The sequence below is a fragment of the Larimichthys crocea genome, chromosome XVIII, assembly GCF_000972845.2.
Source record: "Larimichthys crocea isolate SSNF chromosome XVIII, L_crocea_2.0, whole genome shotgun sequence".
In the NCBI taxonomy this organism is placed as follows: Eukaryota; Metazoa; Chordata; class Actinopteri; family Sciaenidae; genus Larimichthys; species Larimichthys crocea.
The window spans coordinates 19,300,094-19,326,801 of NC_040028.1; the positions used below are offsets into that span (position 1 = coordinate 19,300,094).

The 26,708-nt window shown below is 43.9% G+C and overlaps 1 protein-coding gene across 5 annotated transcripts in view; it reads right to left on the bottom strand.

Annotated features, from left to right (window-relative positions):
* dachd (dachshund d) overlaps nt 1-26,708 on the bottom strand; it is a 114,937-nt gene that overhangs the window by 26,146 nt on the left and 62,083 nt on the right. For all 5 annotated transcript variants that reach the window (XM_027290857.1, XM_027290856.1, XM_027290855.1 and 2 more), the window contains 2 exons: nt 17,453-17,568; nt 10,098-10,250 (listed from right to left, as the gene is read on the bottom strand). In XM_027290857.1, the coding sequence (XP_027146658.1) occupies nt 10,098-10,250; nt 17,453-17,568 (269 nt within the window). The remainder of the gene's footprint in view (nt 1-10,097; nt 10,251-17,452; nt 17,569-26,708) is intronic.

A 26,708-nucleotide genomic window follows, 5' to 3' on the forward strand; every position in this document is an offset into this window, starting at 1 on the left:
ATTGATCGGAGGTCGCCGGCTGGGCCTGCAGTAAAAGCGCACTATTTAAGCGACAATCGGCCCCGCGCTCTTCAGACGCTGGCTAATGAAGCTGTCTGTCTGGGCTATTTACCTTCTCTTAAATGGAAGGCGAGAGATGTACTGTAAGAGACAGGGGCTGGAGAGGATCTGCCTCTCGCTCCCGTGAAATAGGACCTGCACATGCCTCAGGAATGTATAATTGGTTGGCGCAGCTAAAGCTGGGGATCCGGTGCTAATTAAATGACTTGTTTAAAGCCTATCTGTCTTTGTTTGGGAGGCTCTGGGCTTCAGAACAATGCATTGTAAATGCTGTTGTCAAACAAACATTCCTGGTTATCCTTTGATTTGAATTGAACAAGACAAAGGGCTGATTTGCTCAGGCGCTAAGCCTTTGCTTTTCATGGCGTTGAGATATTTTTTTTTCCACTCTTCTGATCTGTCAAACTGAACAGGACCATTCCAGGCGAGCAGCTAAATGAACTGACTCCGCTTTGCACAATGCATATGCAGCCCCGCCGCTGCAAAAACAATCTCCTAATTGCGCTTGTAAAAATGCCCCCATGTCGTGTACGTATTTCTCCGACAAAGGTGAGACGGGCGGTGCACGCACATGGAGAGTCTTTGTTGTGGTCGTATCAAGGGTTTCTGCACGCCCGAAAAAGGAAATGAATGGCTCATGACAAAGTGTCTGTCAATGCTGCGAGACATTTAGAGGTCTGTCCGTGGCACTAATCAGCTATTCATCTTTACCATAACTGTTAATCTCCACCACCCCAAAAAAAAAAGAAAAAAAGAAAAGCCACGTCTGCCACGTGAGATGGAGGCGAGGCTTACAGCCATTAGATCAAACATACGACACAGCCCTCCATAAATATGTTGCCTGGCATCGCGGTGCCACTTTACACAACACAAGCACATGCTTACATATGCACAGAAACACAACTGCTCCCACATCCACACACACACACACACACGCAAACAAGAAGAAAAAAAACAGACACACACACAGATGGCAGGTTCAGTCAAGGCTGGTGAGTCCTGTTTCTCATTAAAACGGGTGGGGGGAGAGAGAGGAAGGTATCGAGCTTTGATGTAGCCACCCACAGCCCCTCGGTGTCATTGAATGAAACTTTGAAGCCTTTTGTGTTTACGCACTTAATGTTGATAATAAAGCAAACATCTTGGCTTTGTTAAATACCTGCTGCACGCTCACATGTGCACACAGACACATAAAAAGAATACGTCTCGATGCGGAAAGCATGGAGGTAAACATGGAGACATAGGCGCTCAGACAGCCACGCCGTATAGATAATTGCGTATAGGTGCGCGGAACACGTGCAAACAATAAGAGCTGCAGCGATTGGACGCGTTTCAGTCTGATCCAGGATGAAGAGATACACTTTCCAATGATTCAGGTGGGCAAAGATTTCGTGCCAAGATGCCTAATGTAATGTACGAGAAGCCATGATAAGAAAACATTTCTGGTTTGATGAGGTAACATAATTGCTTTCCTACCCCAAAACCCACTGGAGTGTAACATGTGGTAGAAATTATCCGAGGAGACAGACAGAGGTGTTTGTCCTTTAAGTGTACGAAATCTAAGGCAGGCAACTTTTTATGGGATAATTTAAAATCCTCGGCTCTAATGGCACGCATTCCTTATGAAAATTGAAAGATCAATCATGTCTGTGGCAGATCTGTAAAAAAAAACAAAAAAAACAAACTTCTTGCTATCTTTGAAGAGAAAATGCTAAACACGTTTCTCTCCGTCGCCCCCCTCCCCGCCTCCACCCACCAACCAACCAACCAACCGCCCGCCCGGCATCGGCCCCTGTTTTAGCTGTCTATTTGTCTCTTTGCTGAAAATGTTAACGAACAGGGCAATAATCAAGCCATATGCTTGCATGTGGCAAATCTCATTACAGTAAATGACCTTTACCAGCCAATGCCAGCATCCTTGTGCTTGATAACACACAGCGTATAGAGAAGGCTGGAAGTGGGTGGGTGGGTGAGGGTGGGGGGGACAATAGTGGGTATAGTTAACGCAATCATGCACATGGATGAGGAGGGTGGAGGGTAGGGTGGTGGCCAAAACAAGCCAGGCCTTCAGGACACATTAGCAGATACCCGTGTTCTCTTCCTCTAATTTGGGTCGGAACCGAGCTCACTTTACATTTGTCACACATCACTCTTGATGAATATGCAACATCGGCACGAGATGGAGAGATGGAAAGAGATAGAGAGAGAGAGAGCACCAACATCTGATCGCTGACAATAAGCCGTGGCACGGAAAGTGCTGCGAGCAGAGAGAGAGAGGAGAGAGCAGAAGGAGAGGAGAGATATTGCTAGCAGCTGTTACTACTGCGGGTGCAATATATTCAAGCCCAATCAATAAAGCTCCTACAGACAGTGACACCCAAGCAGACAGAGGAATCATTTTCATCTGATACTTAGCAAAGGCTCCCCTTTTAAAAAGATTGCTTTCAGTCAATGACAACCAGTTGTCATTTGACTAAGGCTCCTGAAATGAAATATATTGACGAGCGTTATCAATCACGGCCCACTCTGCCGTCATATCACTTCAGATGAAGGGAGTGCAGAGAGGAGAGGGGGGGGGGTGAGATCGGTTTGCATGTGGTCATCAGATCATCCGTTTTAATTACAAAATTAGCATCACTACCTCCTGTGCTCTCGCTTCCACCGGTACGATCACCTCGTGAGAGAAAATCAGTAATGCAGTGTATACTTTACAGTTTACGTCAGTGCTAATGAGTTCAAGGTGAAACCGACTGTAACATGTGAATTTTTATTCCGAGACTGACATTAAAAGCAGGCGGATGAAACACAAAAATAACATCATGTTGAGGTTATTTCAGTTATTTTGTCACGCGATCTCTAAAGAAATACCTTTCCCTCCTGTTTGCTGAAGGACACGGCGAGATTGTGAAATTCCTGAGCGTTGTTTGAACTTGCTCACCCTCTCCTCTCTTTATCTTGGTCCCAGAGGAGAGGCTGTGTGATGGTGAAGATGTCTGAGGCTCAGCGTGGCTGATAGCTCTATTTGGATGAGGGTTCCCATATCATAATTGAGAAGAAACACCTTTCGGGTTCAGGCCGAAAAAACGACACAGAGAGTGCTTTCGTGGAACAGGACCAACTATTTCGATCACGCGGACGCTCTTCTCTGATTCCTCGCCTGATTGCGGTGTAGTCGTTCACGGGGTAATCACAGTAACAGAGATTGTCGTTTTGTATTGTCATTACTGTTACTGTGTACACGGCGATATTATTACTGCATGCTAATGTTTCCTCTTAGACGTAATCACGGTGGAATGAGAGCCTCTAACGCGGCACCGTCTCCGGCCGTGCATGGGCAAACCGCTCCGTGCATATTTCACGTTGCTCCAACCTGCGAAAGCTCATCATCACTGAAAGGTTGAATGTCATTTATTACACGTATCACATTTACAACAAGTGACATTGTCTTTTCAAATTGTGTTGATCTCTTCACTTTCAAAGGTCAGCCCCCTTCCCTGGCTAAATTCAACCTGACAGAGAATAGTGAGGAGGGGACAGCCTCAACGCATGCATCACCCTCCGCATCAAAGCGCTCCAAATTAATCTATCCAATTAATGAAGAATGAGGCCTAATGTTGATGAGGGATGACAACTCGACTGGTCAGTTGTTTTTTATAGCTCTGCTGCTGCTATTGTGAACTAACCACATGAGACAATCAGACAAATATTTCCACGACTCGCGAGCTTCGTCCTTTCCTTTCTCCGTAAGGCCGCCACTCAAAGATGATAGGACTTGATATGGATCATTACGGAAATAATGTTTAATCAATTCCCCCCCCTCTGTTATTGTAATCTATTTCTGCAGTTTGTCTGTGTGTTTTGTAGCTACATCAGTGTGCGCCTCACAATTTCCCAATCATGCATATTCAAGTGTTACGCCGATGCTTAACAGCCGACGCAACTGGAATTAGAACGAGGACATTAGACTTCATTAAAAAGAGAAATGATTATCAGGTTTATCTTTTGAAATGTCTATTAAAATGTGTGTGTCGTTCTTCACTTATCTGTCACCTGGCTCCCATGAGCCTGGCAGACTAATAGAGAGATGGTGAGGGCCAAAGCCCAAGAGAGAGAGGCAGAGACCCATCAAGCTCTTTACTCAGACTGGAAAGCTGTCTGTCTGCTTCTGCCACTCTCTCGTCTAGAGCTCGGTGCGTCTGCCACTCTCTCCTCTCTCTCTCTCTTCCCCAAACGCTCGCAGCTCGGACTGACTCTGTTTTGTCCGTGGGCCTCGGCATCAGAATAAAAGTCAAAAACAAGACCTCGTCGTGATTGCATAAATCAGAGGAGACGATACTCCGTCGCAGCCAAAGAGGTGTTATGATATGTTCGTGGAACGAATTCTATTCAGCCTATGGCTACAATCTAGTCTCTCTCAAGAGCTTCCGCTGACAAAGGCTCCCACAAGAGAGCTAGAGAGGAAGATGGATGAAGTTGCCCCTAGACACTCATATCAGGTCAGTGTGTGCTTTATCCCCTAATGGTTAAGGTTAGGATTGAGTAGGGGGTGATACTAGATCTAAGCCTGAGGGCCATCGTTCTGTCTAGAGGAGCAGGAAGTAGCCACCATCCTCCATCATGGCCCACATTTTTTTTTGTAGCATGAGCTGAAGCCCACCAGCACTAAGTGTGCAGCGAGCTACTGTAGCAGGTTGGTTGGTTGGTTGGTTGGTTGGTTGGGAGAGAGAGCGCAGCAGCTAGCTGCTAGTCGGATGTGTCCTTCCTACCCAGAGAGCTTTATTATTAGAAAGGACATAAACAGACTAATTAAATCGCAGCAGTGGAGCTGGGCTGACAGCTGGCGCAGAGAGTGTGACCAAACAGATCCCTATCAAAGTGCAGGAGCACTGTCTCTATATGTGTCCTGCTTTCTGTGTGTGTGTGTGTGTGTTCTCTGACTATACATACATGTGTGCCTGTTAATCTGACCCAGTTTGTGTTTATTTTATAATTGATGACTATCGTTTTCTTTTTTTTCCCCCCTTCTCCCACTGTAATTGCGTTCATACACACTGTCACCTTAATGTCTTATTTATCTGTCGAGCAGCCGAGCACATTGACTCACTGATATGATCCAAAATGGTACAAATGCTATCCAGCAGAGCAGTAAACACTCCAGTAATTAGTGCGTGGTCTCCGGGCTGACTCCACTCACGCTCCGCAGCATGGCCAAGCGCGGACCCCATATAGAGAGGAGCCTAGTTATGCATTGATCTTAGAAAATTAAGGCTAACCGCCCCAGATTGCGGCGTCTTGATGTACCTTCTGGACGAGCAATGTACTGTACTCGCGTTGTTTGTAGAGTAAACAGGATGATTTGGACTCGCTGTGCTTTAAAATGAATACGTCTTGAATAATTAACGAGGCAGCAGCCCCCCCCCCAACCCCTCCTGCCTTTAAAGCGTTGTTATCTGTGCGACCGCAAACGTAAAACCACTGATGATGAGAAAATATGGTTTTAACAAGTCAATAATGGTGAGTGCAACAAGAACGGCCTAATCAATGAGGCTGCAACGTTTGCAAACAAGGACTTGAATTATAACGCCGATAATTGATCCCTTCCATTTTTTCCTCTCCCCTTCGCGTGATGTCATTGTCCATCGATCGCTTCCTGCCGGTGAGGGATGACGGGAAGTTTCAGAGTTTGTTTTTTGCTATGACTTCTCCCCTCCTTCCCCTCCACCTTTCCCTCCATCCCCTCCCTACCACCGCCACCACCTCCCACCCCTCCCTGTCTCCATTTGAAATTTGCAAGCTGTAGCACCAGCTTAACCAAAAAGGATTAAGTCCCATACCCAACTGAGAACACAGATAATGCTCAGTAATTGGTAAAAAATGAAGATGAATGGGACAGCTAGATAAGGACCAATTAGCTGCTGGGAGTGTACAGCTGTGGTCTCCTCACAGAGCGCTCTCAGGGGCCAAGGCCCCCTCTCTTTCTCTCTCACGCGAGCACGTGCACACGCTAACACACACACATATACAGGCAAACATACAAGCATGAGGGTGGGGCTTGCAGAAATTAGCCCGATGACCCCGGGAAGAGAGAATGATGCCTCCTCATCATCTCACCCAGAACCCCTCTCCTCGCGACTCTCAAGTCAGGCAACACTCCAGGTACCTGTCACCATCCGTCCAGCCTCGGTCTAGCATGTGGCTCTCCACTCCCTGTCGGGCACAGACAGCCTGGACCGAAGCCACAGATGTGAGACAAAGGGCTTTCAGGTGTTTGTGTGTGTACAATGTAACTGCTCACAGAGCTTAGTTGTGGCGTTTTACAGTCAAAATGTACAGTCTCCTTCCTTGTCCTCCTCTCCTTCCTCTGTCTGCAAATTATTTGCTCGGCATTGTCGTGGCATCATCTGGCTGATGACAGTGGAATTCCCATATCTAATTACAAACAGGATTTGGGCTCCATTAGACTTGTGCGGTGAGGTGTCAGATGAGTGGCAGGGCAGCACCCAGTGGCCAAAGACGGGAGACGGAGGGTGAGAGACGGAGACGTAAAGCGAGACAGTAAAAAACACAGAAAAGAGGACAAGGGTGAACAGCGCCTTATCTTCTCTTCCCACTCCCTTTTTCTCGCCGGTCTAAAGAAACACTTTATTTTCTTTCCGCGGCTGGAAAAAAAAAAAAAGCAATTCCTTCTCTTGAAATTGGCAGGTGTTTGTTAGTGGGCAGCTGACAATATTTTCTCTCCCAGTAATGAAGGTTGTGGCTGGGGTCAATGCACTGGGAGGGGGGGAATGGCGGGCTGTTTATCCCCCTCAAGGCCCAGCGCCACACGTGTTTTGCTTGGTCTGTGATCTGTAATTGTGGCATTTCCTGAGAGGCGCAGGAACAATCCACATTGTGCTTCCAGAGAGAGAGAGAGAGAGAGAGAGAGAGAGAGAGCGAGCTCCCTCTGCCTCGGCTAAAGAGTGTGAGGGAAAATTAAAACACACACACAGGAACACACACACTTAGTCCATCTCTTGTTACATTTTTATGTCGTGTCTCTATCGTTCGTACACTCAAACGTATCTATTTCTTCCTCTCCTCTCACTCACTCAGGATGTTTGGTAATTTTGTCTGAGAGTTGAACTGGCTGTTTTTTTTTTCTCCCCCCCCTCCCTCCTCCCCTTCCTTATAATTAATAACATTGATGCAAACAGGAAGGTCTAATTGTGATGAATATTTAATGCGAGGGAGAAATATTAGCCTGTTCAATTTACATCAACACAAAGACAGCGACAGGCAATCCAACTCTACAAACAGAACAGAGTGTCCTTCACTGGCTGGCTCCGCTTCGATTTAAGTGCTTCACAAAGATCTGCTTCAGACAAACACAGAGATGAGGCACCTGTATTTTAGCCCTGAGGAGGTTTATGTAGTAGCTCTTTCTAAATTAAATGGATCCGTGTCCTTAGTGGTATTATCAGAAGCACGCTCATTATCATATCAATCCCTATCGCGGTCGGTAACATCGTTTGTGTAAGTAAACACATCTGTTTGTTGAGTCTTAGTTTTAAAGCTGCGTGATTATAAAACTCCGGTCCATTTCCTCGGAGCAGCTGTGGCCTGAGTCTCTTAAAAACACCATGAAGTCATCGGCTAGTCAGCGCCGGGGAACAACAGTCAGTCAGTCCAGTCCCAACAAAAGCTACAGCCAACCTTCTGCCCACTCCATGCTATATCAGTCGAGTGATTTATACGCTTGGATCGCGGTGTGAGAGTTCGACATTCACGCTCTGAAATAGTTTGTGTAAGCCAGGCCAGAGTGAGACGTTTTCAGGATGTTAAATAATTCTGTCACTTCGTTTTTTATTTCTGTTTTTTTCCTCCTCGTGAAATTACAAAACACTTTCATTAAAACTAAACATGTGAGATGAAGCCCGGGTGCTAGATGAAGAAGACAGCATGCTTCTTCTTCTTCTTTTTTTTTTTTAAAGCTGTGTTTCATGGCCCCTCGCGGTCGGTGCCGAGCAAAGCAGGGGCCATATTTCTCCGGCGTATTATCAGGATGACTCCTGCTGGCCACCCTGTCACAGGAGAGTGCTTGATATAAACAAGAGATTGCTGCGACACCCAGTAATCAATATTAGGATGGTTTCAGTACCAAACATCATTTGTCTCTGCGACCATTCCTTTGACCAAACGAAGCATTAATTCAAATCATAAATCTGAGCTGATTTAAATCCGAGGAGAGTGAGAGGGAGAGAGAGAGAGAGAGGCCCCTGTCTGACTGCCTGCCCCTAATGATTTATTTTCTACATTTCTGCGAGCGAGAGATTTGTCCATACTCACTGACAGGTCACCTTCAAACGCCAGTGGCAGACTGTTCATCACCATGCAGACGAGCATCTCATCGCTGCGAGTAAATATTAAAGGAAAAGAATCCAATTGATTGTGGATGGGGCCGAGAGGCGTCACTGCCATATATTTCACTCAGGGAGCTAATGCTGTGGCCCCGTGCACCCACACCTAGAGCTGCTTCCCCCCCTCTCTTTTTGCCAGAATTATGATTCTACTGGGAGCCTGTATGGCTGACTGTGGGCTCAAGGTTACAATTTAAATTGTAAAAAGATAAAACAGTTTCTTATTAGCTCCATTGCCATAGCCTTGCTGTTGGTACTCACATTTATCTTTATTTCCGTGACCTCGTAGGCTCGTTTTTTTTTTTTTCTTCCCCCCTTCTTCTTCTTTTAACACACTCCATTCTCTCTCGGAGTGATGACCTCACACTTTATGCATTTTGCATTGTTAAATCTGCTTAGAAACACATCCTGTTTTTATCTCGCGCACACACACACACACACGAGCTCCACGCTTGGTGTCAAGTATTACTGATGAAATGTATTCAGGACTAAAGCCATTTATTATTACAGTAAGTGAATCAAAACCTTCCCATTTAGCAAGCAAAGCTACAGGGATTACATTTTGGTTTATAATTTGGAATGGGGCCGCGAACATACATTATCATTCTCTTTAATGCACTAAGTGGTTTTCTGTGATATTAAGAGAATCCGTCTGCATTTTAGGGCTAATAATTAATTGAAATGGCACCATGCTCTCACAGCAATTCAATTAGACCTTGTTAAAATCGCTGGTCGCTTTGGGAAACTGTGTTCACAGTTTCACTCTGGCTATTAAAGAGTATTGTGTTCTTTTACTTCTTCTTTCAACATAAAAAAGTGTAACACTTCAAGAGAAAACAAGACTTACCTCACCGGGGTGGATGTTTACAGCGCACACACACACACACACAGGCTGAACAAAAGCAGCGTTTCATCATTTTTTTGTAGAAGAAAACAGAAGTGTCATGGAGACATAGTCATATAAGTCAAGCTGTAGCGTACCTCTGGAGATTCTTTCTTTTTTCGGAGGGCCTTGATATTTAATAAGCAGGATATCAAAACTCAATGAAATGTGCTGGAAAGTCAGGGGCCGGGTTCAAGGAACTCAAGGGGGTCGAACCACGAAACCATTTGCAACAATTGTTGCAGCTGCTCCTACAAGACGTTTCGTCAACTCCCCATCAAAGTTGGTACAAAAATAAATTATCAGTTTTGTGATACGCCTTACCCATTTTCAAATAATTGGTTGCCAAATTTTCCTTTGCGAGTGGCCTAATTAACAAAAACTGATTTAACCCCTTCGACACAACAATTCAGTTTGGCAGGCACACACACACACACACACACGCATGTTTCCAGTCGGTAGAATTTGACGGTGCTCGGAAATCATCGCCTGTCATCAGTCAATCTGCATTATTTTGAATCAATATGTTTTTTTTATAATGACACAGACAGTGGAGAGACGAGGGACGACCCCCAGTAAGTAGATTTTGATCCAGATGCAGATTTCTGGGTATCAAAATATTTTTTTATCAACTATTTAAATAGCTCATTTTGTGAGAAAATTGTGATAATCTAAATCTTAATGTGTCTTTACAGGCACATAAAATAGTTCTGTTTATGTGTTTGTGTTTGTGACAGTGTGTGTGTGTGTGTCCTCACCGACGCTGGAGCCGAGGTCTCCGTTCTCTCCGTCGCCCCCGTGGTGGTTGGCGTTGCTGTGGTAGCCGCTCATCGCCTCCAGCTTGATCTTCTTGACCTTCATGGCCTCCGCGATGGCTGCGTTGGCAGCTGCTGCCGCCGCCGCTGTCAGGCCTGGAGAAGAGAGAGGAGACACGAGCGCTTACATGTCTCTGCTAGGGCTGAGCCACTGCACCTGCAGAAGCTTTTTCAGAAACCTGCCCGGCTGAATAATAATAAAAAAAAAAACACACAAAGCAAAAGGACGTTTGAAATAATAAAACAATGAATAATTTTATACACTGTGGGGAATAAGCGCCTATGAGATCACAGCTTGGTTTTTCATCTTCTGACAAGGGATATCTTCACAGCGGGCCGTCATGCTGATGGGATGTATCCCCGTGTGTGTGGCAGCATATGATTTTTATGAATGTTTCACAGACTCGCCGCTGTATTGATGTATTTGTACCTTGATGGGAACAGATGCAGTCACCATAATAGTGCATGATGTAAGCATTTTGTGTATAACACTTAAAATACACAAAGTAGGCATATGTATAATAGAGGCATAGTGATGCAGTGTGACACGAGGCGAGGCCGCGTCTTAAGAAATCTCCTCATTGAGTGTGTTTCAATGATACCTTCTAATGTACTCAGCAGATACTGGTATTCCTTCACAGCTATCGCAGGGCTCCTCTGAGAGTCAAGGCAAGTCATCAAGCAAAGAATGGAAAACTCGAAACAATGGGCCGAGGATTAAACTGCTTTTTATTCTTTAATACTTGTGAGTAAATGGCTTTGAGTGCACTTGAAGGAGAGCCACAAGTGAAACTTAAATAAAGCTGCGTGAAAGAAATGTGGAGGAATCATTGAACTTTCAATATCATGTCTCAGAAAGGAAGAAAAACAAAACATATCAGGAAATCAGGCGCTCTGTTGGCTGGGTGGTGGTTGCCAGAGGGCTGGTTGTAAGGTTGGAGGTCCACATGGGTGGAGGTTTATTCATAGTGCTTCCAAAAAAAATGTGAAAAACAACAAAAAAATTAAACAAATAAAAGTATTTATTCATCAACAGCACTAATCCTGGATAAACGATATACTCTCTCACCTGTCTGTATGCTGCATCCGACTACAGTGTGGGACAACTCATCATTGCTTAAGAGAAACATAAATTTCCCAGGGTGCACAAATGCATCATCAAAAATAAAATAATCAACACGTTACCTCCTTTGATGTGGTGTCTGCTCGTCATAATTGGTAACGTCATTGTACGCAACAGACACCACGGACAAACTAAGTCTTCGTAACTCTAATGCGTCACGTTAAAGACGTGAAAAGTAACTAAAAAAAAAATACCAATAATAAATGTACTTGTTGTTATTGTGTTAACTTCAATTTAACAATGTTAGAAATGTAAATATATATATATGAACACAAACAAAGCCGGGGTAGTTATGTGCATGTACGTTATCAGTGAAGTGAATTTACGGTTAACAAACGGTAATCATAACAGCTACAATATACAAATAAATATATACAGATATATAAGTTACAAATGGTAGAGGTGAGTCACAGCAACCCAAAAAGATTAGATCACAACATAATGTGTTTTTGTTGTTTTTAAGACGTTAATGTTTGAAATAAAACAGAAAAACACTATCGATGTATAAAAAGTTTTATACCCTGACAAATGTCTCTTACGACACGGCAATCTTAAATTCTTCAGCATGCATGATCACTTGAAAAATTCTGACAACATGCCAAATCTCTCTGAGAACATGGATTGTGTTCAGGCCCGAGGCTGCTGTTCTCACGAGCACGCTAAATGACTATTGACATTGCATTTGAAATGATCATTCACATTTCCACTGCTATCTCTCTCCACTCTATACCGGCAATAGCAATATTTGACACGGTGATCAAAACGGACTTGGTGTGATTGATATAGTCTGAGATTATAGACACACATATGCCGAGCGCGCTGCAGAGATCATAAAGCATTGGTTTGTCATTGTGGTATTTCCAGGGTTCTGCTGTGTCGAACGTGACTGAAATCTTTATTCATGAGGCCGGTCTCGAACAGCAGGGACAGATAGTGCTAAAGCTCCTCTAGGCCTGCTGCTGTGTCTCAGGAGAGTCCCACGACTCCTCTCGCCAAACCCCCAGCAACAGAATCAAAGACGCAAGTGGAGAAATAGATATGTACCTATTAGTGGAATCACTCATATTCCCGCTATACGCTGTATCACCTGCCCTCTCAGGGAAGCTGCTCGCACTGGATATGCAGGTTTTGCCTTACGTTTGACGCAGAACAAGGCAAACGTCTGCGTTTATCATCGCTAAGCTGTCACGTCTCCGTGATGGGACTCAAGAGCAGCTATTAGCCATGCATCTAAAAAGGGGAGGGAGACACGAGTACAAGGAGAGAAGGTAGAACTCGAACATGTGGCTCTAATAGATACGTACGAGCGTGCACGCACACACACTGTACAAACCTGTACACAAGAACATACCGGCCCGGGCACCCTCTCCTCTCATCCCCCAGCTGATAGGCAGATGGCGAGAGTCACTCTGAGCCACTGACATGGAGGTGCATATAATTTAAAGCCTTGTTTGCATCTTAAAATACATCAGGACCATATTGACGTACAGTATACATCATGTCAGCCAGAGCCCTCTCGTTTGCAATGGGCCCTGGCTGCTGTTCAATATGCATAGGCAGAGCAAGGAGGGGTGGTGGTGGTGGTGTGTGTGGTGGTGTGGATGTGGAGGTGGAGGGGGGGACATCGCCTCATAAGAAGGTGATACTTCTCCACATAATGAATGTGGCCTCTGCCCAGTCTGAAGGTCAGCCTTCATTTGTGTATAATGGGCAAGAGTCAACTGTTTTCCAAATGAGACGTATGCAGAACAGACTGCCGAGTAAATATTGAAATCACCTCTGGGCTGTTTGTGTGATAAATTCCCCACCACAAATCAGGTGCCGCTCAAAGGAGTGCCGCAGTGGTCGCTTTTTTTATCCTGATGCTCTCCCTCTCTAACTTTGGCTGCTGGTTTATTGCACTGCAGCCTGCGTCTAAAACACATATCCATAAAACAAAATCAGAAAAAAAAAAAAAAAGGGGGAAATGAATCCATGAACGAGGTGAGTACATAAAGGCTGAGGAATCGATTTGTACTATTGTGAAACAGATTAGACGATCACTTTTTTCCTATTCATCACGCCGCTCCACGCCTACACCCCCGCCTTGTGACTAAGTGACGCTCTCCATGAATCGAAAATCTTTGTTCTGATAATTGTTTCATTTTCGGGGCAGATCAATTGTCATATCCTGCGTAACACACACCTCGATAGAGTGGATGTAATAAGGAAGGCCAGGGGGAGATGTTGGGCGCCCAGCAACAAGTCTATTAAGCCACTAGAAGTCTAAACGTCAACAAGACCAATCCCACTCAGTGCTAATCTGCATTCATTACTATGCAAACAAAACAATCCTGCCTCATATATTCTTTCAAAGTCACCTTTAGATTCAGACACTTTCCCCCCCTCTCATATAGACAGTGTCCAATCCTCCTGAGTACCGAACAAACAGCGCATCGCGGCCGCATGTAGAGAGCCACGCCGGTCAGAGGAGAGAAAAAAGGGGGGAACATTTCAACAAATAAGAGAATAGCATGGCACTGTCACATGGGGAGCACAAAACAGCAAATAACAGAGACAAGGTCTGATGGTAGCCCTTGGAGCAGCTGTCATATTAAATAATAATGAAGGATCTATTAATATGCAAAGGAAGCAGCAGCCGACTGGCTTAACGCTGTCATGCCTCTGCATATTGTCAGGATCTTCATCATTAATTAACATGCTAGCTGCCCCATACCTGCGCCAATGTCAGAACATTCTTACAACAAACACCCCAATGCCTGTGCCCTCCGCAACCAACTCGTATAATTAAATTAAAATCAGATTAACTTCACATCAGTACACAAAAGACTGACTTTTACGACTTTCTCTAGCAGCGGTGTAAGAAAAATAAGCAGAGCTTTATCTGTTGTGTTTCTGTTCTGTCTCTGTTAGGCACTGCACCATGGGCAACAATGAAAACACACTTTATTTATCGTGGGCGAGCAGGATAAGCAGGGGGGAGAAGAGGAGAAACACTCCATGTCAATGAGCATGGCCGCCTAATTTTATGCATGGACCGGTGGCGGCGCGCAGCAGCAATGACAAACTGGGGTTGGGAAACGACGCGACTCTTAGGTACACTGTGCCACTTGAACTCGTGCTATCCACATCATGACAAATTTAGTATCAATTACACAGCGCTCTAACCTTATGACAAGCAGCGGTCTGAAAGAGGGAGGGGGGAGGCACAAAAGGAGTGACACTAAATTACCTGCTGCATACCGGGATCTATTTTAAAGCAGCCTGAAGTGGCGCTGGATTAGATGATCCACTCTAGGAGCTGACGTGCTAATTGTACATCAAAAGAACATAAATACTAATATTAATAAATATTACAATACGTCTCCGCCGCGATGAACGAGGCTCTCCACACACACACACATATGTTCGTACAGTAAAGGCAGAGCCAGTCAGCATTAGGAAATACTGTTTTTTATCAGTAAAGTACAGCATGCACCCCGGTGGGCTGCAGGTGACATTCATTTCTCTAATGGTAAATGCAGTACTCCTGCGTTATTCAAAAGGTTGAAGCCATATCCAGGACATAAATGAATTATATTGAAGCTGCTGCTTAAGTAGTGGCCAGAGTGTGAGTGTGAGTGTGAGTGTGAGTGGAGGCTCCCCCCCCTCTCCACTTTAAAGGAGATGTCATCTCAGTGTGGTGTCAGTCCACAGCAAATAATCCGATTTGGGGGGGCCAATCTGCCTGTAATGCATCAGCAACTGGAAAGGCTCCAGCACACACACACACCCACACTCACACACACACACACACATACACACACACCCATCAGCCCCCTTCTTCCTCCCGCGGGGCATGAACACACACATTCAAACGCTCACATGTGCTTTCACACACACACACACATATATATATATGAGAGTATTTCCTTAAATGGAAAGCTAAGCATATTAAGATGTCCTTTTTCTAAATGGAAGCGGTGTCAAGGGCAAAGATACATATGTTAACAATGTGTTTCACAGAGGCCTCTCTGGTCCTGTTAGAGTGTGAAGACGAAGAAGACGAAGAAGAAGACGTCTACTCCACCGCGCTGAATCGTGGTCATCTGATTTAAATCTAACACGACTCCAGCCTCCGTCCAAATATCTTTGCAGATTACAGTTTGGCAAAAACAAAGTGTCGTGTCACACGCTGCCCTCCAAGGAAACCAGATCAGATAATGAATTTTTTTTATTTTTTTTTTACGAAAAGCTCAGCCTCTCTCCTGACTGCTGAAGAGTTTGGATGGAGGGTGGGTGGAGCCTGCCATCCCATCCGTGAACTTACATGTGTCCAGAGTCAGGACACAACCTGTTACTGAAGAACTCTGCACGCTCACACAAACATGCAGGCTGTGTCACTGCGATCGACAGCTACAACCGGACACACGGTGAAAATAACATTACTCTGCATGTCTGTCATAGTACACAGTAAACCTGTGCAGATATATATTTATTAATCCTCACTTACCTCATGTACAACTAAGATTTATTATCTATTATTTATTTATCATTTTATCCAAATGTCTGTATATAGATACATCTATATTTATGCATATATATATCTTTTAAATATGTAGAGTTATTTCTCATGTTGCACCTACCTGTCATGTTTTAAACTGTACTTATGTCCACACCTGTATGTACAATTGAGAGCATTGATCAAATTCCTTGTGCGTGTGTGTGTGTGTGTACACACACCTGGACAATAAAGTGGTTGTGACTCAGATCCTGACTCCGTGGAGTCTTGCAGGACGGCTGAAGTCGCTAACTCAAATCTGCAAAATGAACTAATCCGACATGACACGATAGTGGAACTATTCAAGACGTCTTCTCTCGTTTTTTGTCATCAATCAGAATATTTGGACATGACGGGCGGGGGGGGGGGATCAATTAGCCGCCTGCTTAGATGCTAACTTATGTGTGGTCAATTATACTTCATTATTAATCTGTCAGAATCTGTAAATTCCTCTGACACTTCGGCGCTTAAATGCTATCGTTGGAAACAATAAATGGGAATTGATGGGAAAAGTTGGCGCAGTTATGAAGCTCACGGCGGGTTAAAAAAAAAAAAAAAAGAAAACCTCAATTACTTTATCTCTGCCCCTGAATACCCCGACTAAATGTCAAGATCATAGAGTCCCTCTGGGCTTAAAGGGGGGATGATATCAAAAGGCTTTTCTGTTGCTTTATGTTCCACTAAATAACACGGCTCTTTCTCATCATTGTCCTCCTCTGTGTTCACCGCGGCCTTTAAGTTCGCCTTCTGTACAGGCGGCGCGAAGATAGCCGGTGACCTCGCCCTGTTCCCAGAGTTCAAAGCACTGGCCTGCGAGGCCTCCGGTGCAGCGAATTACAAGGATCTCACAGATGATACTCGAGGAGGGGAGAAGAAAAAAATGTGATGGAGGGAAATCCAAATTGTTACACAGCCCTCTGCGTTTCATCTCTTTGTACTCCGGCTGACAGTTGGTCAAACACTGTACTGTACACTGAGCGAGCGTTCAAACAGCTCTGTTCAACAGTATCATTAAAGACATATCGAGAAGGAGAAGAAGCAGGATATGCAAATGAGAGCACTTACAGCCACCGACATCAAAGCAGTCACAATGAAGCCAGCCACAAATAGAACAAAAGCATTAGTCGCAATAAGACTTGGCCCGCGGGCTAAGTTAGGGCACAAACGCTTGTTGTTGATTCTTGTGGCGATAAGCTTGCTTTAGCATCACCACTGCCTATGTACATATACCAGTGGAGTGGATTTAATCGCACTAATTAGACGGCACTCAAGGCAAAATGCAACATCTACTGGAATAATCTGAGAGAAAAGATCTCCACTCCAATTTATTCTACCCCCCCCTCTCTTGGGTTTCCGGAGGGTTGAGCGAGCAGAGGATCTGTTTTTGGTAAACGAGTGAGCGGCTGGTGTCTGGTGGTTGGGTGCATGTGTCACTTTGGACTGGCTGCCATTTCGAGGACAAGCTGCAGGGAGGCCGCTGGTGGTGGTGGTGGTGGAGGGTGGCGGGGGGGTTGTGTAGTGTATGTGTGTGTGTGTGTAGAAAGAAAGAAAGAAAGAAAAAAGCAGGCAGACAGAGTGAATCAGAGCCTTAGCAACAATGACAGAGCGCTACAGCATACTGAGGCCACAACGTACCTGTGGGTGGCATCATGCCGGGGGACATGAGGCCGGGGACCGAGTGGGGCATGATGTGGGGGTTCTCCGGCGATGTCACACTCTGGGTCCTCTTCGGAGGCCGGCCGGGTCTGGAGCTAAAAACACCGGGCACAGAGAAGGAGGGAGAGAGAACGTGGGTGAGAGACGAGGAGAAGGAGGAGGTGGAGGAGGAGGAGGAGGGTTGTGTGGGTGGTGGTGGTGGTGGCGGCAGCGGGGGGAGGGTGTTAACATTTGGAGCACTCCAGAATGCAATTCCATCCCAAACAGCTAACATGTACTGTAAATAAATTTCTTTTCAAGGACAGTTGCTTTCTGCAGCTCAACATAATAGACTTCCATAACTAATTAGATTACACGGTGAATTCATTTCCTTTATTGAAGATCAACCACTTTTTGATGCATAATTCATAACCCGTACCTCGTTACCTGTTCCTCCGTATTAATATCCCCACACTATTTGAATTGCCTCGTTTGCATATGCTAAAATCCAGCGCGCGGCCCTCGGCCTGGAAATTACATGTTAACTTGTTATAATTATTGCAGTCAGGCCACTATTGATTTATGAGACTTTTAAAAACCAAATATGTGTAGTTCTGGTAATGAATGATATTTTAAGGTTCTTCAGGAAATTAAAAGGCAATGGCTGCCTTAGGAAATGTTCTGCTTGCTTGATTTAATGCGCGCCTTAGCTGGAAGGTGGTGTGACAGAGTGATTCAGACCTGTTGGACGGTTCTGATGGGGGAGTTTTATTACACCAAACGAGGGGCACAGATCCAGCCGTGATAAATGACTGTGCCACCTCACCGCGGAGGAGAAAAGGCCTTCAGAAGCAGATACACCCCTGACTTTCCACACATCTTACTCATTCACTTATTAATACAGCTTCGAGTTGCAATCAATACCTACTTTGCTGGCTTATAGTTACAAAGAAAAGCCTACAGGGTGAAAAAATAAAAAAGAGCATATAATGAAGGGGCCGAGATCCTATAGAGGTATAGTCTTTATGAACAAGGAGCTGGATGTCTCAGCTGAAGATGAATTATGGTGACTTGACACAGGTGACATATTGGCTTCATACATTATTTCACATACATTTTTTAAGCTTTACACCAGGATACTAAGTCCCCTCTAATATGAACTGAGTTTAATCCATCTTTAAAACACCAAAGGGTTTCCGTAGCGAGTCCAAACTACGGGGTGGAAATCTGTAAAAAAAAAAGAAAAAAAGAAGAAGAATCAAACCTGCCGGGGCCGGAAATCAAACCTGCGACGTGACAGCTAAGAAGACTGCAATCTGTAATTCTGTTAATAAGGTCTGAAAGGGGTGTGCCGGTGCAGGTACCAGATCTTTCATCTGCTGCGACGTCAACGAGCACAACTAGATACACGCAGCACGTTAATAAACGTTAGATAAACAGAGAGTTGACGGAGTTGGTTTTCGTGTTGTTTCGGTGATCGGCATCAGGTATGGAGCAACAAAAAACTGTGTGGACTCCTATTTATGTCGGGCATCTATCATGAAAATCGTGAAAATGGGGTGTTGCCGTAGATACCATATTGTGTGACGTATTCAGAAGAACCACGTGCCGATCATGGTACCAACACCGACATGTGTGTTTGTTTGCAAGGTGTCGTTTCTTTTGACGAATCTCTCCACGAATAAATCTTAAAGGTCCAGTCTGCAGAATTTAGTTGCATCTAGTGGACTAATCGCTGCATTGCAGTCTCCTCACATCACCCTCACCTTCCTAGACAAGGAAATGCATGAAAACATATTTATAAATATTATATTCCATGTTTTCCTAATCCTGAAGATTTTGCAGAGTGCACCTTTATTTTGGAGGCACGACGCGTCGCCACAAAAATCATAAAACAGCGCTTTGATTCCATCGTTTGTTGATGCTGTTGTCATGATTTTAATATTTGAAAGCTTTACGAGCAACAAAAGTTTAAAATTAATTTAATGTAACCGACTGATGAGCTGCTCTGGGTGTGTGTATTTAAACAATGATGGCTCGTTCTGGACTTTATCAACCAGCGCAGTATATGAGACTGTTTGTGTTACAGTACATTTCACTACATTTCCCAAAGGCAGTATCTACAAAGTGATGCAGTGTTTTTAGTGGAGATACCACACAGCCTTAGCAGTTGAATTTATTCAGCCGTGTCTTGTGAGGTTTATTTACCTCAGTCCTGCTAATAGAGTGCACTCGCTCTATCTGTCTGAATGTGCTGACTCTCTCATATACGCCGGCTCTGGAGGTTTTTTCAGGACTAAAAGCAGACCTTCGCCCGACTGTGTCCCTTTGGAGGGAAAATACAAAAAGTGATAGAAAGAAGTGGCGAGTGGGAGAGAGCGAATGACAAGAAGGGAGAGAGAGAAATGAGTGCCAGCTCAACCTAGGAACGTCTGGAAATGTAATTCCTATTTCTATAGAAGCACCTCTTTGATCTTATGAGAGGGAGAGATCGCACACAGTTTTGCTGTCATCACTTTTACTTGTACTCTGGCTGAATTATTTATGAAAGACCTCAATAGAGGGTATGTGATGGGTAAAAGGCTTTTTTTTTTTTTTTAAACCAACAATACTGAAAGCAAAAGGACCTCAAATGGACAAAAAAATGTCACATCAACCTTAGATCATGTCAAAGGATGTGAACTCAGGTACAAAGACCCAGTTAAGTAAAGGTAATGTTTAGATAGGCTGCAAAGGAATCTGTCTGTGTGTTTAAAGGGATAGCATTTCAGCTACTACTGGCTAGCCATGAAAGCAATACACCGACTGAACAGGAGCTTTGAACTGAGGAACCTCCGCGCAACAGGAAAGCCTCACAGAAATGAAGGTTATTGTCTCCTTTGCCTGTGTGTGTGTGTGTTTCTACTGCGTTATGACAGAGGGTGTGCCATGGCTACTTTCCTCCGTTATTCATCGCATCGTCTCGTAACAAACGTCTAATTTTGTTCCCTCGCAACGCCGGCTGCACGAGCTGCTACATGACCAGAGCCATAGCCGAGGTCCAGAGAGGAACTCAACCTGGCCTCAAACAAAAGAGCCAGGCTATTTATCAAGCAGCAGATGCTGATTCCCTAAATAGCCTGGCACAGAAACTGCTCCAAACTAGGCCATTATTGCAACAAAAAAGATAGCACAACTGGATTTATGATTGGAATTTCACTACTTCTCATGCCTTCATCCGCTGTTGTCTTTTCTAATCACCGTTCATTTTCCCTTCTCGACTTTTAATATGTCTGAGAAAATAAGAACCTCCGGCTTTTAAATTGGACTTATTTGGACAATATTATTTCTGTATTAGAGGTCAATCAGGAAAGAATTTTATTCCCTGCTTTATTTATATTTATACTAAAGATACCCTCATATCTCTGGCTTCAATTAAGGAAACAAAATAGGACCCGCCAGCTTTGGGCTGGGGCCACAAATATGTTACACATCTATTCTCTCTCTCTTTCTCTTTTTTTTTTTTGTTTCGCTACCATGGTGAAAAGAAAATAAGCGGTGAACTTTCCCTGAACCAGACTTCCTTTAATGGCCCGGCCGTGTGTTGACCCAGCAGAGTCGGCTGGAACCTGATACTATCCAACACACTACACTGCGCAAGGCAATCAGATTACACGGGGCCCAACAATACACTCCACACGAGTCCAATTTCAGCGCTACAATGCAATAAAAGCACAATAATTAAATTCGCGTTCTCACCCCCGTTTACAGGAAGCCGACACGAGGTGATGCGTATAATAATAAGAGGTATAATATCACACGAGATATCAGGACGCTTTTTTTGATCTCGTGGTAGAAATTCTGACATCTCACTATCAGACTTTTTTTTTTATTTTTTCTGTCGACGGAAGCAGTGACTGAGATCTTATTACCCAGAACGCCGTTAATGCAGTGATTATGATCTGTTATAAATCAATTCAAACCACAAATGTAATGTTTAGTCCAAAGTGGGCGCACTCCCTTCAGTGGATTCAGTTACACACAAAAATCATCTGCTGCTCCCATCGTTCGGATATCTTTAGGAATTCAACCTGATTATGTCAATAGTGAGTCCGGTTTGCAGAGAAAGAGCATAATATTATTTCCTGCTGGTTATGATTGAGCCATTAACCTTTTATCTCGGTCTTTTGTTTGACGTTTCTAAAAGGTAAGGATGAAGATATTTATTCCATTTCCGCCCAGTCGGCCAAAACAAGCGAGTGAATCATTCCGTCTGGGGCTTGTGTAAACAAAAGGCCTCTCCAGGTCTCTGCCAATCAGGCCTTATAAAATATTAACCCAATGTCATTGCCCTTTTAAAATCTCTCACCTAGAATTCCCTAATTGTTCCTTTTCTTTATCTCTTCAGTGCAGAGAGTAAATAAATTAACAAAATAGCTTTTATCGCCCTGAGTAACCTTTTAACTGAAGGATTATCTGGGGTTTATTTTTCATTTCTCTCACAGCGATAGCAGAGCATGCCCCATTGATTGGTTTGCCGAGGTGGTGACCAGCCATGAAAACAAGGTCTTATTGATAAAAACAAAACAGCTCCTTACCTTTTAAGTGCCGGGTCAGGCAGAAATTCAGAGGCCTCAGACCATCCAGGGGGGGCCTGAATATGCCGAGTTTAGAGTTTTTATTTTTAATTTTATTGGGCTCAATCAAACTGTTTAACAACATGCGCACAACTCCCCCCCCCCCGAGAGGTTAACTATGTTTGTTGAAAGACAGGGATAACATGGCCGTGTTGTGTTACTACCAATTTAAAAATCCCCGCAGATAAGACGGCAGGGCGAGGAGGCGGAAAGATGAAGTGTTTAACTTTAATTCTGGAAAAATACTTGTCTTTTCTTTTCTTTTCTCTCGCTTCCTTTTGTGCAAACAGAAACAGACGTCTGACATGCGAGTATTAGTATGAAAATGAACCAGTGGATTTCTGTCGTGATAACGTACTCCATGTCTCCAATAATTATCAGCTGATTTGAATGATGATCTCTGGGTTCCACCCTCGATGAACTTCCTCTAACAGATGAGGAACCAGAGAAGTGTTTTATTAATAAGAATACTTCCTTTTTAAGAGAGTAAAGGAAACATTATTTAAAAAAACTAATCATTGACTAATTGATGATAAATGAACCGTGTGAGCCGTCATAAATGTTTGGTTTGTTTCTCTATTTGAAAACGGATAAACGAACAGCTATTATTAACTTTTTATTGTTTAACCATCGACCGGACTATTAATGAATGTTTTAAAAAGTAATCATCAGACGACTCGATCGCGATAATATTGATTAAATAATGACAATTGCGTACCAGCGAATGAGTGACAGACTCAGCGTGGATGACAGGAACATACAGTTTATGTTGCCTTCAACAAAAAGCGGGAAAAAAAAAGATGATTTATACTTCCTGCTGACCTTGGCAGTCTATTGGTTGTGATGATCATAATCTCAGAGTCACAGCGTGATACATGGGAATGTATTCACTCATCCATCTTTTTCATGCATCCATCTATCCTCACCCCCATCTTGTATCTGTATTTGCATTGAACCTATTCTTGGATTATCTCAATCAGCTTCCCCCTTGCACCTGTCAAACACCGCCTCGCACAGGTAGCCACATCGCGCTTATCTGATCTAGATAGCTGGATTACAGCGAGTTTGTGAGTGCGAGGAGAGAGAGAGAGACGAAGAAGAAGAAGAAGAAGAAGAGGGGGAAAGAAAACACACACACTTTTATTTATTAGGGGTAGGAACAGCTGCATCCGCCTGCAAACTGTGAACCTTTGTTACGGAACAATATATCACAGATCAAATGGTGTGAAATCAAAGGCGGGAGGAGAGTTAGCATCAATCCCACTAAAATCCCTTTTAAAGTGCTGTCTGTGCTCTGATCCCTGTGTGGACTAATGTGCAGGGTTGAGATCAGTAGTAGTTGAGAGAGTGGGTGCCTTCCTGGTTGCCTTTTGTCTGGGCTCAGGCCTGATTAGAACCACGCTGGGGCTGAGTTGCATGACGGTACGAGGAGGAGGAACCCGGAGCAGATTCGCGCCGTCTTCGAGCGCCGTTACAGTAGCTACAAAGGCCTTAGTCGTGTAATCACATTCTATTAGAGGCGTTTGAAGCCTCTCAGCTGTGAAACAGAATCTGAAAAAAAAAAAAAAAGATCCAAAAACACGATAAATTGCTGATTATTCCCATGCATCATTAATGTTAAAAGCTGATTTCATAATTGTACGTCCCGTAACTACAGAGTCCAAGATTGTTTAGTATCACATCAACAGACTGCGATAATGAGTAAGCAGACTTCCTACATCGCGGGAGCTGATGAGGAAAGCCTAATTGGTTGACTTTTTCCATGCCTAATGGATGATTCTCTTAATTAAAAAGATACTGTACCAAATGTTGGAAATCAGATAGCGCTTAAAGTAAATGCAGTTAATCAAATGTATGAGAATGAGCAGTTCCAGGAAAGCCTAAATGAGATCGGTAGATATGATTTTGCTCCAATATTTATTAATTGCGAGTGCCTTTGGTTAGCAAAACAGAACAGGTCTTATCTTCAAACTGCGAGGAAATTTCATCTAAGCGCTTCGCACTGATCTCTCTTTTTCATGAACTGCGATGCATATGAAACAAGTCTTCAAAACAAGGCTTTAAAAACTTACCCAGTCAGGGTGCCTTTGAGGATATTTAATTAAAATCTAATCCTGCATTCATTAAGGCTCACATAAATTAAGCTGTCATTCATAAGATTTATGGATTCTCATTTGCATATTGCATACAATTCATCAATTACTCAAGTATGAAAGGAGCGCATTTCCCTTGGAGCTGCCTGCTAGCCTGCCAACATTTGAAATGAGAGAAAGAGCACGACTGTCAGGCATTCACTGCAAACTTTTCCCCACAATGTCTGCGCACTGATTAATCTCATTTTCTAGGCATCCCTTACAAGATTGTACACAGTCCAGCTGCACTTTTCAATTATTTCTCCTGTCCTCTCAACTAACTTTGAAAGCAGGACGGGCTAAATGTGGACCGGGGGCTTCTTTAGTCTTTATGTATATAACATGTCTTTTTTGCCAGGGTAATCATAAATTAGAGAGAGGGGTTTTAGAGATCCTAATGGAAAGGAAATGTAGTAATTTTATTGCAAATCCCATCAGGCAAATATTCTGCATGCTATAATAGCATATTTCCTGTCACATTTAGAGAGGAATACATCCAGCAGGCATTCTGACAGAGGGGGAGAGAGAAAGGGGAGAGATAGAAGGGGGGAGGGAGGGTGGACGGATGAGAGAAAGAGAGAGAAAGAGAGAGAGAAAACAAAAGAGAGGGGGAGAATCTTCGTGCTAAACACATAAAAACTCCCTTCTTGGACGTGAGGCTATGGGAAACACAGTATGGAGTAAGTGCTTAAAGCGAGCCAAGCGTGAACGCATCTAAGATAAAAAGGTCAGGCAAAAAACAAACAGACCACTCGCGAGGACGAATGGAATTAATTGACTCATTAATATGCATGGCTAATAAAGCTCGAAATCTCGAAAAAAAAAAAAATCTAAAATCATTGTCAACCATTCCCCCCTTTCTTTTAATGGCTCTTATTTTCAGCTTGAGAAGAGCCAGTCTACAGGGTGTATCAATCTTTTTAGGAAGGGGTGGAGTTCCTCCTACCAAACAGGCTTTGGGGGTAACCTCGGTGTTGTATGCTCATGTCCTCCCCAGCAGACAAAGGCAGAGTTGTTCTGGTGGAGGGATTAATTGAGAATTAATCCCAGTTTCTGGCAGTGGAACAGACCGGCAGTTAGAAAGTGAAAGTCATCCTGAAGGGTAGTTAATTGGTTCCCCATAGCAAAAAGCTTTGGAGAACAGAAATCAAGCTGCATTTTCATTAATCCTCCCCATTGTTTTGTGAAATTGTTGTGGAGAGTGACTTCAGATAGAGTCAATAGTTAAGGCTTTTAATTTGCTTTTAATTCCGCCAGTGGGGTGACAATTAACAAACCCCAAAGAACAATAGCTGTGAAAATTATGCGTTCGATTGACTCTAAATGACTCTGAAATCAAAAACCGATAAGCAATTAATATACTGTACTCTACAAATGGTAAGTACCTCCAACATGCTTGATGCGCTCCATCCTGCTCAGCCTCTCTCCCTCCCTCACTCCATCACTCTCTCTCTCTCTCTCTCTCTCTCTCACCACTAAAGCTTTTGAACTTTGGGAATAGCACCACCAGATTGTCGGATGTGATTAATTTCAGGTCTAAATGGACACAACAGACAAGAAAGGGTGATGTAATCATAACACGAGGAGACACGGTGACTAACAGCAGAGATGGTGGAGGAGGGAGCGAGGGCGGGTGGTGGTGGTGGAGGGAGAAAAGATGTAGACAGAGACACAGCAACGACTCACAAACACTCCCGAGTTCAAGCTAAACAGGAAGACGGCGGTGATTAGCATTAATTGCACTGAGGATTGGAATCCTGTGTGAAACATTAAACAAAAATTATCTCCTGTTTATTCACTTTTTTTTTTTTTAAACTGATTTTCTTCTCCCTTTTTTTTGTCAATAATTAATGAAAAGTAAATACTTTGGAGGAGTCCAAAGAAAACGATGTAGGGGAGGAAACAAAATGTTTACATAATCGGGGAAATGTTCCCGTCTTCTCTCTCTCTCTGTATACATGCAAAGGTTAGAGTGGAGTCTGTTTCTCACTGTCCCACCCCCCCCATCATCAGAAGTAACAGTGTCTGTTCCCCCGAGTGTCGACTGCTGAGAGAGTGTTTGCATATTTAGATACAAGCAGCCCCTGTTTATGCAGCCCCACTTCTCTCTGCTCAAGTTCACTCCAACGCAAGCCCTGATCAATTTGGCCAGCTGTGCTTTAAATGCTGTTTACAACAATAACATCGCGGCTAACAGAGCAGAGCCTGGCGTGCAAACACACACACACACACACACACATAGAGAACTTCAGAGGAAGCCCCCAGCCTGCACATTCCCAGACGAGCATTTGTAGCGAGTTAAAGACGAATCAAAGTCTGACTCCTCTTTGCAAAGACCGCGGAAGAATTGGATTCCGCCCGTGCGCGTCTCTGTGATCCGTCCGGAAGAATCTCATGACTGCTTAGCAGAGACAGGAAATAACAGGAACTCAAACTGGAGCTCCCCACCCCTGAAGTTGGGCCAAATTGAAGGTGGCACGTAAGCTTTTATTCCTGATGAGTGACTGG